Source organism: Cupressus sempervirens, chromosome 11 (assembly GCF_028749045.1).
Source record: "Cupressus sempervirens isolate cs-2001-9-10 chromosome 11, ASM2874904v1, whole genome shotgun sequence".
Taxonomy (NCBI): Eukaryota; Viridiplantae; Streptophyta; class Pinopsida; order Cupressales; family Cupressaceae; genus Cupressus; species Cupressus sempervirens.
In genome coordinates, this window is record NC_143128.1 from 255,658,771 (window position 1) to 255,677,607 (window position 18,837).

Genomic DNA, 18,837 nt, shown 5'->3' on the forward strand with positions numbered 1-18,837 from the left:
CAACTATAGCTCCCTTGAACACATGCACAAATTACCTTGGCTAATTTGGCCTGGAGCTCTGGACTAAGATGATCCTCCAAAGTTATAATTACAGGATACTCTGATGCAACAAATGCATGGTCTTTTATTGATTGAATGCATTTAATAAACTTCACAGGAGTAGTCAGTGTTCTGGGCAGATCCAAAATAACCAAAGTTTATTAGAAATAGTTTTAAAACGGAGGTTTTTTTAAACAAATGTGTGGATCCAATTCAAAATTAAAAACTTGTAAGCAAAAGTCAGTAAATAGATAGCATCCAGTACCTACCCAGCGGACCAAACAACATACAAACTCGTGGAACAATGTTAAAGTAAGTTGATTACTTTTAAGAATACATCATCTTATATAAGACTAAAGGCTAAACATGCAAAAAAAAAAACTAACATATTGGAACCGTGAAAATATTGGGAGTACGATTCAAAAGAAATACCAAATACAATCTTATCTTGCTCATGTACTGGTTGGCCACTGGCAAGGCTAACTCATATGCTAAAACAGGATGAATTTACATGGAAGACCGATTTCATAGACTTATGTCCACGACAATACAGAAAAAATTAAGCAACCAAAATACAGATTTTTGCCAAATGATAAAAATGTATTGCAAAAAAAAGATGAAAAGCAATGAATGATGGCCCAAATGAAACAGGGGTCACAAGTAGAACTATATTTTACAGCCATTACAAATTTTACAGACGCAAAGCCAGTGCACACCTTTACCCCATACCTGTATACCTATTTTGAATTTCTAATAGATTTTTGTATAACTATGCATATGCACATATATTGTATTATTGCCCAGTATAAAGTAAGCCTTTTTCCTATGCACCCAAGTTTTAGTGACTCTGCATGTCAACCACAAGTGATGCACACCAGTATCCTGTTCACTCCTGCATCCAAGTAGCAATGCTATTAACAGAATCTGCATTTGACAGATGGAAATAAAAGAACATTTTCTTTTAGCACATTCTTGTCATTATCACAACCATGTAAAACAAGCAAGCTCATTCAGGCAATCCCTGAAGTCTGTTATGCACAGACAAAACCTTTGGGCCTGATGGTTTTCCAACCCAACTCCTTCATAAATTTTGGTATTCTACAAAAGAATTCATCTGCAACAGGATTTTAGTTATGCAAACCACCAATATTAATCCTGCACAGTCACACTTATAAGATAGACCAAAGAAATCACAGCCTGAGAGAATAGTAAAAGATCTACTAAGATACCTTTGTTGAATTTCTCGCAACATCATAACTAAGAAAATTCTTAAGTGCATCCAAAACTCTGAATTTCAGTCTGGTTTCACTAGGGGAAGACTGTAACATCCCCTTTTAATTAGTTTAGCTTATGCAGATCCTATCCTTAATTCCCAAATGAGGATACAAAATATTTTAATAAAGGTGTCATGTTGGGGAAATAGAAGCAAGTTAGCAATAAAGAAATATTTAGGAATAATTAAAAAATTATAGCTTATTGGGGAATGTATCTCTAAAAAGAGCTATCATTAAGAAACCGTGAGAGAAAGTTGTCACCGAGAAAGAATGAACAAACAAACAACCAAAATTTAATTAGCACTGGCCTTTAGTACCATAGTCACAATACAGTTAAGAAGGAATAACATCTCCGACCACAGGAAACAAAGGATTCAACTTAGGGACATGGTAAAACATAGAAGAATGCACAAAAAATGCATTTTCCATTTGTAATTTTAGACGTTTACAATGGTCTGCCCCAGACTGTAAGGCTGAGTGTAATGACCCCAAATTTCCCATAAGAGATATTAATTAAATTAATTGATTAAGTTATCCAAAAATAATTATCAATTCAAAAGGATGACTTAATATTACTGAATTTAATTAAAAAGAAATAAAGTGAATAAATTAAAATCTATGAATCACTTTATTATATGTTCCTATATAAGCTGTTAAGGAGGTTAAATCATAATCTTCTAAAAGACTCCGCTGAACCTTTGAAAAAAAAAAGGGTCAAATCATTGGGATCATTTTGAGCATTTTGTTATTGCTGGAGAATTTCCATTTTGGTTGCAACTATTTGGTTCAGCTTGTTTTGAGTACGGAAACCCTTAGAATTCAGTGGTTTCAACAAAAACCCAACACCACTTAGAGAGGTAAATCCATCCGAGGTTTTCCATTGAGATTTTGCCATCATTTGAAATTGAGAAGGAGCTGGAAATGGTACTTTTTTTTGCAGGTTTACAGCTGCCAGGATTTAATTAGCTTTGGCTAGGGTTTGTGACAATTTAAAAGAGTTCTGTTGCCAAATTTTCCAAGTGGGTATTGACAAAGTGAGGAAATATTACAGATTTGCCCTTCAGAGTTCTATGGCAGATTTTGGCATCCATATATATGATATTTGTTAATTCTGTAACTCTGACATCATATTAGCTTTGGCTAGGGTTTGTGACAATTTAAAAGAGTTTTGTTGCCAAATTTTCCAAGTGGGTATTGACAAAGTGAGGAAATATTACAGATTTGCCCTTCAGAATTCTATGGCAGATTTTGGCATCCATATATATGATATTTGTTAATTCTGTAACTCTGACATCATACTGATCTGAATCTGCAGATCGTACAATATCTGATAAAGAAAGAATTTCTTTAAGTGAATTGGCCTTTAAAATATACTAAATTATAATGCAGATCACAATCCAATTGGGAACATTCTCTTGATGTATTAACTGCCTAATTGTAGTTAGTTTAACTAACTATTAGTCAATCCAATGGAGGCCCCAATCTTGGTAACTTAATATATCTTGTGGAGGGCCGACCTAGAAAGGGTCATGTCCTTCATAAGGACATGTCCCTTGGGTTACTATAAAGAGAGGTAAGAATGTGGATAGAGGACACCCGAATTACAAAAAGTCTGCTCCTCTAGCATTGCTGCCTTAAGCGACTTATAGAAGAGACAAAAACATTTTTCAGAATAATACCTCATACTCCAAGAACACAAAATATTCTATCCTGAATATATAAGGATTATCTCCAGCAAGGCTAAGGTTTTATATCAGTATTGTGTTATCAGAATTTGCAGAAAACTTACATGGTATCAGAGCTCTAGTAGTTGAACCTAGGCTTTGCAAATTAACAATTAGATTTAAATATCTAGCAACAACCTTCTACCTTCAATGGCTAGCGCAAACAGACCCAAAGATAGGTTTGATGGAAAAAACCACTTCGTTGTTTGGAAATTCAGAATTATGATGATTCTTGAAGACAATGATTTAATACAGGTTGTTGATAAGGAATCCAAGCAACTTGATGCTGGTCCTCATAAAACTATTTGGAGTAAAAGAAACAGAAAAGTCATGCAAATCATTTAAGACAGAGTTAAAAATGAAATAGTACCTATGCTAATGAAACATCATACAGCATTTAATATGATGAGTGCATTATTAAATGCATATAAGGTTAACAATGCAGCTAGAACCCTTGCACTAAAAAGGCAACTAATTCATATAAAGAGAAGGGAGAATCTATGAATTCCTACTTCCTAAGGGTGGCTAGTCTATGAGATAAAATTGCAAGTATAGGGACCATAATTGAAGACAAATAGCTATCACTTATGGCTATAGATGGGTTACCGGATTCATGGGAAACATTCTCACAAGGAGTAAGTGCTAGAGACAAACTTCCAGACTTCAATAGACTTAAAGGAGATTGTCTACAAGAAGAATCTAAGCAACTCAAAAAAGGAGGAAAATTAAAAACTGAAGATGAAGAACTTCATGTCCTAAACACAAATTCCTATAAAAGTAAGAAGAAGCACTTCAAGAAGAAGGGTAATCAAAGAAATGACAAACCTAAGAAAGATTTATCCAAAATAAAATGCTTCAAATGTGAAAAATTTGGACACTATAAATCTAATTGCCCTAAAAATACAAAGTAGCAAGTAAACTGTACAAACGTTACCAAGAAAGGGAAAACTATGATCCTAAGAAACATGTATTGTATTCAGCGCTATCAAATGAAGTATCAAGCAAAGCATGGGGATTTGATAGTGGATCATCTTGACACATTACTGGATATAAAGAAGTACTAGACTCAATATCAAAAGAAGTTAATGACAAAGTTACCATAGGTAATAATTCCACTCATTCTGTCAAAGGAATTGGAAACTGCACCTTGGGACTGAAGTCGAGTATTTCTCTTCATCTCAAAAGAGTACTCTATGTACCGGGAATCAAGAGGAATCCAATTTCTATTATAGCACTTGAAGATGATGGACATAAGGTTGCATTCATGGACGGTAAAGTAATGACCTGGTCTAAGAACTCTTCATTTAAGAAATCAAAGTTGATTGGTCAAAGAAAGGGATACTTGTATGAATTAAATATAGAACCTATTCAAGCCTTTCATGAAGCTTCTGATATAAACAAAATGTGGCATAGAAGGTTAGGACATTTAAACTTCAAAGCCTTATCGATTATGGAAAAGATGGTTACCGGTTTACCTAAGTTGAATAAAGATCATTCAAGCATATGCAAAGGATGCAATCTAGATAAGAATGCCAAAAGTCCATTTCAAGATAGCACTAGAAAAACTAAAAATATTTTAGAATTAGTCCACTCAGATTTATGTGGACCTATGTTTGTTCCTTCTCTTGGAGGATTCTGATACTATATTCTTTTTATAGATGATTTCTCTAGGAAAACATGGATTTACTTCTTAAAATGTACAAAATCAGAAAAAATCCTTAAGAAATTTAAAGAATTCAATTCTTTAACTGAAAAGCTATCAAGACACAAAATTAAAACTCTTAAAGACTGATAATGGAGGGGAATATACTTCAAATTTGTTTGAAGATTTTTGTAAAGCAGGAATTAAGAGGGAGTATATTGTTCCTTATAATCCACACCAAAACAAAGTAGCAGAAAGGAAGAATAAAACAATCATAGAAGCAACAAGAGCTATGATATTTCATCAAAACTTAGAATATTATCTTTGGGCAAAAGCCTCCTATACTATTATCTATATTTAAAACAGAAGTCTTCACTCCCACCTTAGAGATAAAACTCCTGAAGAAGTCTTTTCTAAAATTAAACCAAATATAAGTCATCTTAGGATATTTGGGTGCCTAGTATACATATATGTTCCAAAAGAAAAGAGAACTAAGCAAGAACCTTTCGAGAGGAAAGGTATTTTTGTCGAGTATAGTGAAACATCTAAAGCATATAGAGTCTACATACTTGGTCATAAAAACATTGAACTTAGTAGGGATGTAATATTTGAAAAAGATTTAGCATTCAGAAGAGCCCTAGGTTATGAAGATCTTACACATATACCTAGTTCTGAAAAAAATCATGAATCTAAGTTTCAAAGGGAGAACATTGAAAAAATTGAAGGTGAAATTCAAAATCTTGATCTAAATCCTAAGAAAAGACCACTTTGGGCTATTAAGATTGTAGAGGAAGCACAAGACTTTGTTGCACCATCTGGAACCTTCAGAGAAAGCAAAAGACCCAAAAGATTTTCTAGCTATGCAGCAAACATGAGTGATTTATCTAAATCAGAACCAACCAATGTTTCAAATGCTATTAAACATACAGCTTGGAAGGATGCTATGACGGAAGAATACCAATCCATTATTAAGAAAGATATTTGGGAAATTGTTCCAAGGCCTAAAGGAAAATCTGTTGTTTCTTCTAAGTGGATATTTAAAATCAAATATGTTGCTAATGGTAGCATTGAAAAATATAAAGCCAGATTTGTAGCCAGAGGATTCTCTCAGGAGGGAATTGATTATGAAGAAACCTTTGCTCCAATTGTCAGATACACCTCTGTAAGAGCAGTCCTATCTATTGCAGCATTGAAGGGATGGAAAGTACATCAGATGGATGTGAAAACAACATTTTTGAATGGAAAGGTTATAAAAGAGGTATATTTGGAACAACTTGAAGAATTTGAAACTCATAATCCTAAAATCTTTGTTTGCAGACTCAAGAAAGTTCTCTATGGGTTTAAACAGGCTCCCAAGGCATGGTATGAAAGAATTGATACATATCTCACCAGTTTAGGATTCTCTAATAATGAAGTTGATCCAAATCTCTATTATAAAAGGAATAAAGATGATATGATAATTTTGATACTATATGTTGATGATTTGTTAATCACAGGTGAATAGATCAATGCAAAAGAAATTTAATCAAAGAATTTGATATGAAAGATTTAGGGCTCCTTCATTACTTCTTAGGACTGGAAGTGTGGCAAAACTCTAACAACATCATACTTAATCAAGGAAAGTATACACTAGACATCTTGAAGATTTGGAATGTGGAACTGCAGACCTATGTCTTCTCCAATGGAGACTAATCTACAAAAACTTAAGGAAGCGGCAGTAGAATCACCTTCCATAGATTCTACTCTTTATAGATAGATGATTGGGTCTCTTCTCTACTTGGTAAATACAATACCTAATATTTGCATACTATTAATACCTTAAGTTAATTTATGCGTGAGCCAAAGGAGATTCACCTAGTTGCAGTCAAACACATTATGAGATACTTACAAGGCACTCTTAACCTTGGGCTCTAGCATTACTGCCTTAAGCGACTTATAGCAGAGACAAAAACATTTTTCAGAATAATACCTCATACTACAAGAACGCAAAATATTCTATCCTGAATATATAAGGATCATCTCCAGCAAGGCTAAAGTTTTATATCAGTATTGTGTTATCAGAATTTGCAGAAAACTTACACTATTTATTGCAGATTTTCACATTTCTTGGGAAACTAGGGTTTTGGATGTTGATAGAAATCGACCACATTTGCAATCTGATCATGGCATCTATTTGGCATCATTTTCACTTTGTAACAAGGATTTATAGTCTGACGTAATTTAAGATTGTTGAAGCTAGGGTTTCAAGTGCCCATTTTGATGTTTAATACAATTTGGATTGGTTTTTGGGAGTCGTAGGAGGTGTAACAACATTTTATCATAGCTGGAATATCTCACAAGATTTTGGCATAAGGGTTTTCATATTTTGGAAAGGTTAAACAAGGTACAGCCAGTGTTTGAAGGACAGTGATTTACATCAGTACTTCTGAAGACATTTTCTATTGTTATCAGCCAGTACGGTCATCCTTTGAAGCAACTGTACCATCTATAAGGTGTTGGCTTCCATCCTTACTTCCACAGTATGTGAGAATTCATTGTGATTTGAAATAAACTTCAAATCTGAAGTAATGAGTTTGCAGTCTTTATCAGACTTATACAAACCTGATTTGAGGCTAATATAGTGGTCTTTCATTGAGAAATTTGTTGTCTATATTTTATGCATTTCTTGTTTTTTCATTTCTACATGTTTTCTCATCATTTGACATTCAAAACAAATAAATACAAAACAAGATATCAAAAATCAGAAATCAGACCTTGCATGCAAAGTGTTCAACAAGATATCAAACATCCAAAATTGAAAAAAACAAATCAGATTGAGCAGGGGTTCTTACACCAGGTTAACACTAATAATACAAAATGAAAATGTAGACCAAAATCAATAATTCAAATGAGACTAAAGATTAATTGAGCCTTAGCTACATGGGAACAGAAAAATGAAAACAAATGAGCAGAACTATCCCTGCCTTTGGTTCAACCCATGAACAAACTAACTTCAGTCTGTCTTGGTTACCATGAACAGAAGCAAAATCATCCCTACCACCAAGGGTAATACCAGATAATACCAGATATCCTCAAGAAAAGCATTAATCTGTGAATTTAATTGAACTTGAGCTAAATAAAACAGGACTTCCGTGCATGGAAAGCTAAGAACTACCCTATCAGATGGAGTTTCAACATGAAAAATGGCCAGAAAATTACGTCTATCTCCTCAAGAAGATGGATCGGCAGTTTTTGAAGGGAATCTTGGTTCTCAAAAAATAAGTCTTCCTATAAAGCTGGGAACATCTGTTGTTTTCTTGCCAGAATTTATCATGGGATGCCCTAGTTTGTACTTTCTTTTGCAATCTCCTGTCAGAGCTTTAAGAGGAGGCATACTCACTGCAATCATCAGTTCCATAAGTAAGTATACATCTTCTTCAGCATAGCATGTTTCTAATTAGAGGGTACTCATTTATTTGTTTCTATATTGAAGTAAAAAGAGATCAAAAAAACGAGTCTACATGAAAACAAGCATAAAAACTAGGTTCAACTAAGGAAAGAGTTCCTACTATAATCAATTGATCAGGACCAAGATGGGAACCAAAAAAAAAAGATCAAGAGGACAAAGTTTTCTCCATGCAAGGAGAAACAATGGAGTTCAAATATTTTTCCATGTCATAAACTTGGGGCTCAAACTCTAGGAGTTGACCTAACCATGTCCCATAGACTTGGGTCTCAAACTCTAGGAGTCTAGCCCATTCTAGGAGACTCAACAGCAAGTCGTGCACCCCAAGCTCTATTGTGCAAGCATACATAAATATATTAGGCCCACAACTATTAATGATCCCACCAAACTTAATATTGTGATTTGAGTAGTAAATATTCTGCTCTTCACATTATATTCTCGACCTTTGTCTTAAGGCAGGAGCTCGAGATGAAGTTTTTAAAAATATTTCCCCAATTAGTAGAACTCAACACACAATCTACAACCTTCCATCCAAATAATAATCGATGCCTAACACTAATATGTTGTAAATTGTCTCTACTGAAAAATATCATCTACATGCCTCACGAGCACTGTAGTCACACCCAAAATGATATTGTTTAATGAATTCGTCAAATGGTGTGCACATTAAAAAATTTGCACATCCAAACTTCTACAACCAACTCCAATATTCGTTTTATATTCTTAATCACCAAGTGACTGTGAAAACTCCAACTGCTTGTTCGTCTACGAAGGCTGCAAGTTAAATCTTCCTAAGAGGTGCTATCTCAGGGAAGAGTTGCGCTTCAATGAAGAGAGATTATTTCCAGCATATCTCTGTACAAATCTTTTCACACCAATGGGATAAGCTTGGTAGGGGAGATAGAATGACGGCTGTCTTCCCTTCTACTAATTGGTATCACCTCAATTCATTTAGTTCCCCTCTATGTTTGTTTCCTTGCCACTCCAATTTTCTGTTGATATAAGCAGTCCCTTTGACTCCTCTGGTATTCTTTGTCAACAAGAGTCAAAGTCGGTTCTCACAAACTCATGCCTTTCCCTTGGATACTAATTCCGCTTGAAATCAAAAATATTTGAAGCTTCAGCAGTCGGCTCATTTAAATTTATATTAGTCAATATCAATCCTTTTCTTTAATACTATGTGGTGAGATGGCCTAACTAAATATATCATTAGTTTCCAACCTCCATATATTCATTAATCTGCTAATCAGAGTAATATTACATTTCTCAGAATTGTAAATAAATTATTCAAATAAAACCATTCCCAAAATTCCAACTAGGTAATCATGCCCTTTGTTGATACTAACCCTTACTGGCTGGTAGGAAGACCAACTCTGCCTATACCCAACAGGATGGCAGATTCGATGCTCTGATACCATTGTAGTATCCCACTGCATATTTTTACCAAAAATTTATCCCAAACAATTTCAAAATACAATAGATAGTTTATGTAATTTAAAACTAGCAAATAACCAGCAAAATACTCATGTAAAATACCGAAGAGTTTTTTATTGCATTATAAACCAGCAATACAATAACATGCAAAGAAATCCAATCTTAGAAATAAAAACAAAAGTCAGATTGGAAAACATAGAAAAGAACATGTAACCCAAATATGAACTCTGATGTGAACTCACCACCAATGCTGATCCCAGTTGGTGTCTGATCTGGCTAGTAGACCCTAAAGGTTTCCATCATCATGTTCTAAAAATGCTGATGAACACTTCACAGATTTCTCCAAGAGAAACTCAAGACCAAAATCACTATCCAAGCATGTTCAAATGAATGAAACTTCCCTTCTTTTAATGTTCAAAGTTGTGACCTTTCAACTCCCTTTTCCTATATTTTCTTCTTATTCCTCCTTTGTCACTTCTTAGCCCACTTCATAATATTAAATTGACCTTTTTATAAAATTTACAATATTCTCTCATAAGTCAATTTTAATACTACATGAATGTCTTTGAATTTTCTAATATCCCAAAAAGGGGGCATTACATTTCAACTCACAAAAGCAAATCCCAAACAAGAAAAACAGAACTGCTCTGGAGACTTGACAATTTTTATATTAGCAGTTCAATTTTAGAAGAAACATCTAGGTTTTAGACCTTAATAACACGAAGTCAAATCAAACCAAGGTTGTGAGCATTGTTATTTTCAAGAGATACCAAAACACATATCAGGTTAGAAAAAAATGATGATTGTTTGATGTTAAGTTTGTTTCACCTAAACATCATGCTGGAATTGTCTTGATAATATTCTAATATTGTCCATGAACAACATTTTACCAACTTAATACATTTGTCTCCTTTGTTTCGCAAGATAACTTTGAAAGGGAGAAGAAAGATGCTTGAAAGCAAGGTGGACTAATGACAAGATCAAGTCCATGACTTCAAGCAAGGATCTACATAAGACCAGCCATTCATCAAGGAGGAACAAGCAAGGTGGTTCGAGCTCAAGGATAAGGTGAAGATGCAAATGCAAGGTGGAGATCAACAAACCAAGAGAATGAACAAGTCTACAAGCCATAGAGGGATTATTATTAAATTTAATTCTCCTCAGGAATCCAATTTCACTTGGACCAAGTCGAATTATCCATTTTAATAAAAAAAATTGAGAATCACAGTCAAAAAGCCAAAATGAGAAAGGATGGATTAAAGCAAATGAAGATGAAGAAATTTGGGAATATGAGTCATCGCAATTGAAGGCTTGATAATGTTGAGTATTAAGAGATACTTTCTCGTCAACAAAGAGATGATCAAGTTTATAAGATAAGAATGTTGAGGTGGTGCCCCCTCATCTTCAACCAATCAGATCTTGCCAAATATACATTTGGAATCCACAGCATACATCTACCTAACCTATTTTCTCATTGGCTCTCAAAAGCATTGTAATTTTATTAGCCACCAAAGTGGTGCTTTTATGTTATTGGATAAGCATATAAAGCATGTAGCTATTAGTTAGATTTGGTCTTTGTTGGGATAATCTTGACCCTTGATCTTGAATCAAGCTTGACCACTCATTGTACTTGAACTACTATAAAAGGGTCAAGCCTTCTCATTTGTATCTCATTAGAGATAGATAGAGTGGATGGAAACTTGTTGAAATTGTTGCTATAATGTTAGCAAAGTAATTGTTAATTCGTTGTTGGTCTTCAGGGTGGATTACTTGTATTATTTTAATGTGTTGCACAATTTCTACATCTCCTCGCTTAGCGTAGAAGTAATGTTGATTAGAAATAGTGTTTAGCTGAATGCAAAATATTGTGGATCCATCTTTGTGAAACTATGCTAATCCTTACCACTAGTTGCTTGTTAATTATAAGTTTAAATTACATGTTGAACTATAAGTTTAATGAGCTTTACTTTGATTTTTTTTCCCATTGACATGTATCCAAATTACAAGGTGAACTATAAGTTTAATGAGTTTTACTTCAATTATTGTTTTCCCATTGATATGCATCCATTAATGGTATTAATGTAATGGTAATATTTTGAACCTCTTACATTTATCTTAGGAGACTGCACTAGCTTGGTTGAGATTGATGGCTAAACTGAATCTAGTAGAGTCACAAAGACATTCAGAGTTTCTTGTATTCTAGATCACTTTTATTCTAGAGTGACAAAGGTAGTTATCATACGTACCAAAGTTGGCAAGGGAAACCATATATTTTATTGATTACCAAAAACAAGTATAACATTCATATTCCCAAGTTCTTAAATAGAGGTCAGTTGGTTAGGAAGAGCAAGTGACACATCCCCTCACTAACAACTACCCATCCCCAAACTATCTTTAATTACAACATTGTATTATTAGGCCCTACAACTATGCCCCCCAACTAGAGAGTCATCTCCCAAACAAATGCCCAACAAAACCAAAAAGAAACTATACTTCAACTGGGAGGACATCCTTAGACTGGAACCTCAATGGCGAATATGCTCCAACTCCTGCTCAATAGCCATGTGCTTAGCTCGAACTCCTTGAAGTAGGTGCAAGGCGTCCATTCTATCATTTTTTGCTTCAGTCAATTTGGCTCCCAAAGTTGATTTCTCAACTTGCCATTCTACCTCCTTTTCCCTTGCCAATTCATTTTCTTCTTCCAGCCGTCTTGCTAAGTCCTTTTCTTGCTTCCATGCCAGAAAGGTGTCTCAAAACGCTTTTCCATCTGTGTGAGGGATTGCATGAGAGGTGGCTTCTCAGGTGTTGAGGGGACTATAGGTTCGGCCTTCCATATATCTGTTGACTGATCATGCACGACTCCACTCTACATAAGAACATTCCAATCTATATGACAATTTGTCCTCATAAATGCCACTAGCAACTCTACTGCCCTAATGATGGCATCCAAGTTTCGCCCCTGAACCTTCCTTATGATCTCCTTAGTGGCTTGCTCCATGTCTTGCAACTCTTTGAGGAAGTTTTCAGCTTTTTCACCGAATGCAGATACTGTCCTCCCTGCTCTGACTGGCACTACTGGCTCCTTGTGAATTTCCACATGGTCCTCATCTATCTCTATTTCCAAGGAAATTGGTGAAGGGGGCGATATCATTTCAAATTTGCCCAGTAAACTATCTACCTCTGCCAACATTTGTGTGTCCTCATCTTGTGTTAGTGGCAAACATGTACTTGTTTTCTCCATGGACTTCTCCCACTATACCAGCTTCTTACCAGTAGGTTGAACCAACACGGCAATTGGTTGAGCGACCTCAATACCCTTTGAATTCGCCAATCGAACACTATGTGAAGCTTTCCTGTGGCCACAAAGATCTATCATCTTAGTGTTAGGAAACTAGCAAGGAAAAATGAAGTTCGCTGAAAAGGAAAGACGTTTAGCACCCCATTGAGGAAGTAAATGTCCACCTCCTTGGATCCCTTTGTCTGTACGGACTCCTTGTGTAGCCCTCCATATTCTCTTCCAAACCAGCACCCTCATTCTCTATACAAGTGCCCTTTGTACCATCCTTCATACTGGCTTGGGCTTCCTGTACTATTAGAGTAATTAGATATTTTCTAATTAACTCTAATTTGCTTAAGCTAAACTTTAGGCATCTAATAATTAATTCTTTTATTAATTATTATGATGCAACCTAGGTTACACCTTTTTAAGATTTCGATCACCTTTATAAGGACGATCTCTCTTTGTAATTATTTTTAATTTCACTTTTGATTATAGCAATATCTCTTTTTGGTCATTAAGAATGTCTCATCTATGGATCTAGGAATTCCAACCTCCATAGTTTTTGCTTCTCTCTTTCTGTGACAAGTGTTTGCATGCAGGTGATTCCTCACGTCCACCCACCATAGGAGAGGTAATTGGATGTTGTGGTTCTGATCTTGTTGTTCCAAACATGCCAAAGCATGTGGGCTCTTCATTGCTGTGCTGTTGCTTCGGACTGATTGCATGGCAGTTACTAAATTTCAAATGTTGTATTGACCTTTGAATAGACAATTTCTCTTTCACATACAAATTTTTGGCTCCACCAATTGGTGAGTACAGCCCCGTTAGCTACTTTTTGGCCCCCGCGTGCTCCTTTTTTGTGTGCACTCCTGATTTTGAAGGCCCTCACTCAAGCCCCTCCAACATCTGATGTGACCATGTATGTGGTGATGTGGTTTTGGTGTGCATGATGGTTTGTGATTTTTTTTAAATTACAATGGTGTGTTTCTATTTTTTGTATGGTGGTTTGCGGGGTTTCCTTTCTTGGTTACACCGTCCTTGTACTTTGGAGGTACATGTATTTGCCCATGCATGACCTCAGTTTGGTGAAGTTTGTGGACTTTTCAAGCATTTACACAATAGTTTTAGATTTCTACTGTGGTTTTTTGCATTGCCATGCAAAAGTTTTTATTAAAAAAATTTGATTTTTTGGCACATTCACTCCTTCGCCACCGGATTTTTTTCCAACACCAACCCTTTGCCTGACTCATGTTTACAACGACTAGATATTTTTTTCCAGCAGGGGTCATTTTCCAATCATTTTTTGCCTTCACGATTGTTTGACCTTCAAATTTGGGCTCGTACCTTGCTGGCATCAATGCCATGTTAGTACTGCATCATTAGCCTGTTTGTCCTTCAAGCTCTGTTTGGACCTACCTTCGCTTTTTTGCTCATATCTCGAGAATACAAACTTCATTTTCCACAAACAAGATATTGCCGGAAAGTCAGTTCCAAGCCCGTCATAGTGGTATAGGTGATTTTCAATTTTGATGTTTTTTTATGGTTTTTCTGCTATGAAAGTCAGGGGTACAGTTTTGCACTCTAGGAGACATATCTTGAGCATCCGATCTCCGATTTGGGAATTCTTTATATCGTTGGAAAGGTCTTTAAGATCTCTTTCCAATGATGCTAGTTGTTTTTCCAAATTTTTCTCCAAACACATTCTATTCAGTCTTTTGCATTTTTGCATTCTAGTGGATATCTTGGTTGTTTCAAGTCCAGGGATCGATTTTGTTGCTTCAGATGATTTGTCATGACTTGTACTATCTATTGTATTAGTCTTATGTCTCTTCTAGTCTATTTAGACATCATTTGGATGCATTCTTGCAAACGCACTGAGATAAATTGTCATATTGCATCTGTATTTTTTTCAGTGGTTTTGCCTTGATTTGCCTTCTGATTCGAGGACTGTCATCTGAGAACACTCGTACAGATTATTGTATTCTTGGGATTCACCATATCTTATGCCTTATTGTACATGCACTACTCCAATTAAAGTGCCATGGGGAAGTGATGTTTTGACTTTGGATGTCCTCTTCCTTTGTCTAGTAAGTTTCCCTTCTATGACATTAGCCTCATGACGTGTCTAAGATTGATCACCTCAGTACACACATGTGTACTCTCTTGTGCATCTTGATCGTGATTCCTTGACATACAATTCTTTTGGCCCACTTTTGCAGTTGTCTGTCACCTCACCCTTGTTTGAATTAAGAGGGGTTCTTCTGTTCTTTCTCATGCTTCCTTGGTTCAATGGAGTGCGCTAAAATTTGTTCCTATGTACTAGGCGGATGCAGTGGCTGGATACCTATGCATTTCGATGAGATGGATCATCTACCATATAGACACTCTTCTTTTCGTTCCTACTTTGGATGCAGCTTTCCATGTTTGATTAATCAGCTCTTCAAGCTTTGGTGTTTTATGCCATCTGTATCTTTGAGTTCAGTTGTTTTCCTTTATATGCCTCCTAATTCGATGCAGATTATAATCTTCTCTACCTGGTCAAGTTCTATTTCAGTGGAGGTTCTTCAAATCAGCAATTGCTTTTGACAAAGCTTTGCAGCTTCTACATGCTTCAGTGGTGTTCTTCATGATCATCTTTTGTTCCTATCTTCTAGGACATTCCCTAGTTTGGAGGCTTCTTCAGCCCTTTACTAGTTCCTTTCATCTTTTTTTCCATCTCTTTTTAGAGTAGGGTTTTCCCCATGTGGTTTTCTCTATTTCTCCTCTTTTCAAAGATTTTGTTGTGCTTGGGTACCTCTTCAGGCTTTGTTGCCAAGACCCAAATTTATTTTTAGTAGTAGTTTCTAGGATTTTAGCTATTTACCGTACAGGGTAAAGGGATACTTATCGCATTAAGGTATTAGAATGTAATGCAGAACAAGATACTTTATTCATAGGTAGTATGCAAACAACGATTACAGTGATAATGATGCTCCAATAGTTCATTCGGGTGATATACATATACCTTCCCAAAGGGGTGACTCAACTGTCACATGCCCTTTCGGATACAATTCTACCCGCTGGCTATAATACTTTTTATCGACAACATCATCCCCTCCAAAAAGTAAAGTCGTCTCCAGACGACAAAATAGAGACAACTTTTACAACAAAACTCAAACTATAACTGAAACAACTAATTACATCAAGATTTGGACACTAAGAAGAGGGATGCGTCCCTAGTGTAGTAGACGTCCGTGCTCTAAGCTCGTCCTACTCTGCTCGTAGCTCACACACTTGTTCAGTCCTTACTTTCAAATCTACTTCAGCCTCCATCTGAATCTCCAAAGCTATTTGCATCATTCCAGCAATCTCTCCAAGTCCGTCTCCTCCACTACCACCTATTGTAGCTGACTCTGCTAGGCCAAAAATGTTGTCCTCTCGAATTACCAAGCTGCTCCCTCAAACTCCCAAGCTGCCTTCTTTGCCGCTAGTTTCGCCTTCATCGTTGCTAACCTAGTAGCTGACTCCTCCCAAGCCCTCTTTGTCACTGCCTAGTCTGCTTGGCTCCTCCGAAGGGCATAATAAGCATCCCTATATATACAAACTATCTCTCCAGTCAAAGCCTCTATGCGGCTCTCCCTAACCGGCTCTCTCGTATTGGCCCAATCCTCATGCATCTCTACAGTCTCGACTCTAAGTCACTCGTGCTCCTCAAAGCAGACTGAAAAGGTAGTTGGGCACCCTGCTCTCATAAGGGATATGACATGCTCAAGCTCCTTTACTACTGAATCCAAGGCCTGTGTCTATGTAGAGGCCACCGCTCAGCGAACCTAAGTAGCCATATCAGCAATAAATGCCTCCACACCCTCTCCCATCGATGCATCTAGCCCTACTGTAGGTTGCTCGGTGCCCATAGTCATCTTCACTGCCTCTACCATCCGCTCAGCAATGCTCTCCATGGAGAAGTGTTATATCCCCTCAATCTGCGTCGAGTGACTCTCCTCCACCTGCGTGCCTACAGGATCTCCTTCTGGGGCTACCTCCCATGCAGGTGTGAGAATACCTGTCGCCCGTGGTGCTGGTGTACGGTTAAATCTCATACTCAAGTACATGCTCAACCTCTAGGATTTACCTTCTCTGTTTGGCTCCTCCACTGGCTTTGCTAACAACATTGCATCCCGTAACCATTGCGTCTAAACCTACCACATCCAAGTGGACACCAGGTGTCCTCAAAGCCTCTCTCATTTCTCTCCATCGCTCCTTCCTGAGTGTCTATCTCATCATTGGGTACAAGTACCTCAGCCCTTGCCTCTAGTACGATTAGCAAAACCTCTCGAACAAGCTCCAATGTTACCTCTGAAACGGTTGTGCCATTGCTAACGGATGTGACTCTATCCCCCCTACGATTATGGCCTCTAGAATGAGTAGTGTCTCTGTAGCTGGTTGAACCGCAACGATAGCCAGAGTCATCATCACTGACTACCTAAACTAGCCAAACCCTGGAATGTCATGATTACCTATTGGAACCAAGTGTGTTGTCGTCGAGAGTGTAGGCCGCGGAAATCTTAATGGTGTCACTATAATCACTTCCACCTCCTCTTGTTCGTCCTCCCCGTCGAACTCACTCTCGTCGGAAGAAGTTTCCGGCCGACCACTATCAGTATCTCCTCCATCTGGTCTCGGTCATTTTTGTCCGACCATGGTCTTGTTGTCAAGTGTGTCGAGGTGTCTATTCCATGATAGGGGCTTCTCTTGGAGCGAGTGGTCCAGGCTTGTCCTTGAGCCCATTGTGGGGAATCATCTGTGTCGTTGCCTCCAATAACAGCCCAATTGCATAGTGCGGCATGTAGAACATCTTATGCTGCAGTGTCATAAATTCATACATCATTTTTGCTAACAATGCAGCCCAAGCATACACTCTTCCCTGTAGGATCCCATTCATCATCGCCACCTATGGGAATGAAATGTCTAAAGCGTGATTGGATCCTGTGAGGCGACTTTTTACTAAGTCCATAAGACAACGCCAGTGCCCTTCCTGAACATTGGACTTTTTCAGTCATTTACCCTTTGACGTGTCCATGAGGGTTTACCTCTCCATTTGTGTCAAATCTCCACATACCAACTGTACCAGTTGTGCCTTGACCTCTCAACTCAATTTTTTCAATTTGTTGTTGATTTTCCTTCCACCCTGTGCATGACCATGTATTCCGAATACCCGTGTGAAGTTTGGTTCTCTAAACGATATTACAAGGTCGTGTACAAGATAGGTGAACAAACTAGTTCAAGAGAACCTATTGTACGTCTCTATCATTGTGCGCAGGAACCCTTTGTAGTCTTGAATGCAAAATACAAGCATCTATATTGCCCATTCAACCTATGCCTTTCGAATGTTGGTTTTCACCAGATGGTTATCAAGTGTCTCCTACCACCATTTCCTACATTCTGCTCCATTCAAACCCACAAGAAATTTTATGCTGTGAGATTATCAGTTGCAGCCAGTTGTGTTGTTTTCTTGCCTTTCTTTTTACTTGCTCCTGTACTTGTGTCTCCTGCAGCACGCACTCCGGATAGCAAGGTTTTCACATTTCTGTTCATAGTTGCAGTCGTTGTATCTTCCTCCAACTTCTTTTTCCAAGCTCTCTTTCTCGCTAAGTGCATAACTGTCACTTCCCTTGCCTTTTTGTGTGAAGACGATAAAAACCATTAGGTTAGTTGTTGGGATCCTCCATACGACTTCCCAAGGGCTTGGCTGGTACGGCTATACAGTATACAGCTCTCGATATTGCGCTTTCCTTTGCTTTACACTTTCCTTCAAATTATGTGATCTTAATAATGCCCGTATGGTATCCAATCTTTCCACTAGAACAGCTCTTTTATCATTCCCGTTGTACGGTAGTGTCTTCTCTTGTTTTATAGTATAGTACAGTGATTGCTGATTGGAGACAATTTCTTGTGGTCAGTACGGTATGTCCTCCTTCCACCCAACCTTTCGTATGGTGTGACCTCCTAATCAGCGCTTG

General features: G+C 37.2%; 1 protein-coding gene across 2 annotated transcripts in view; it reads right to left on the reverse strand.

The window, feature by feature from the left end:
* Window positions 1-18,837, reverse strand: part of LOC149529123 (phosphoinositide phospholipase C 2-like) — a 96,019-nt gene that overhangs the window by 17,085 nt on the left and 60,097 nt on the right. For both annotated transcript variants that reach the window (XM_089807908.1, XM_089807907.1), the window contains exon 3: window positions 36-171. In XM_089807908.1, coding sequence (XP_089664034.1) covers window positions 36-171 — 136 coding nt within the window. The remainder of the gene's footprint in view (window positions 1-35; window positions 172-18,837) is intronic.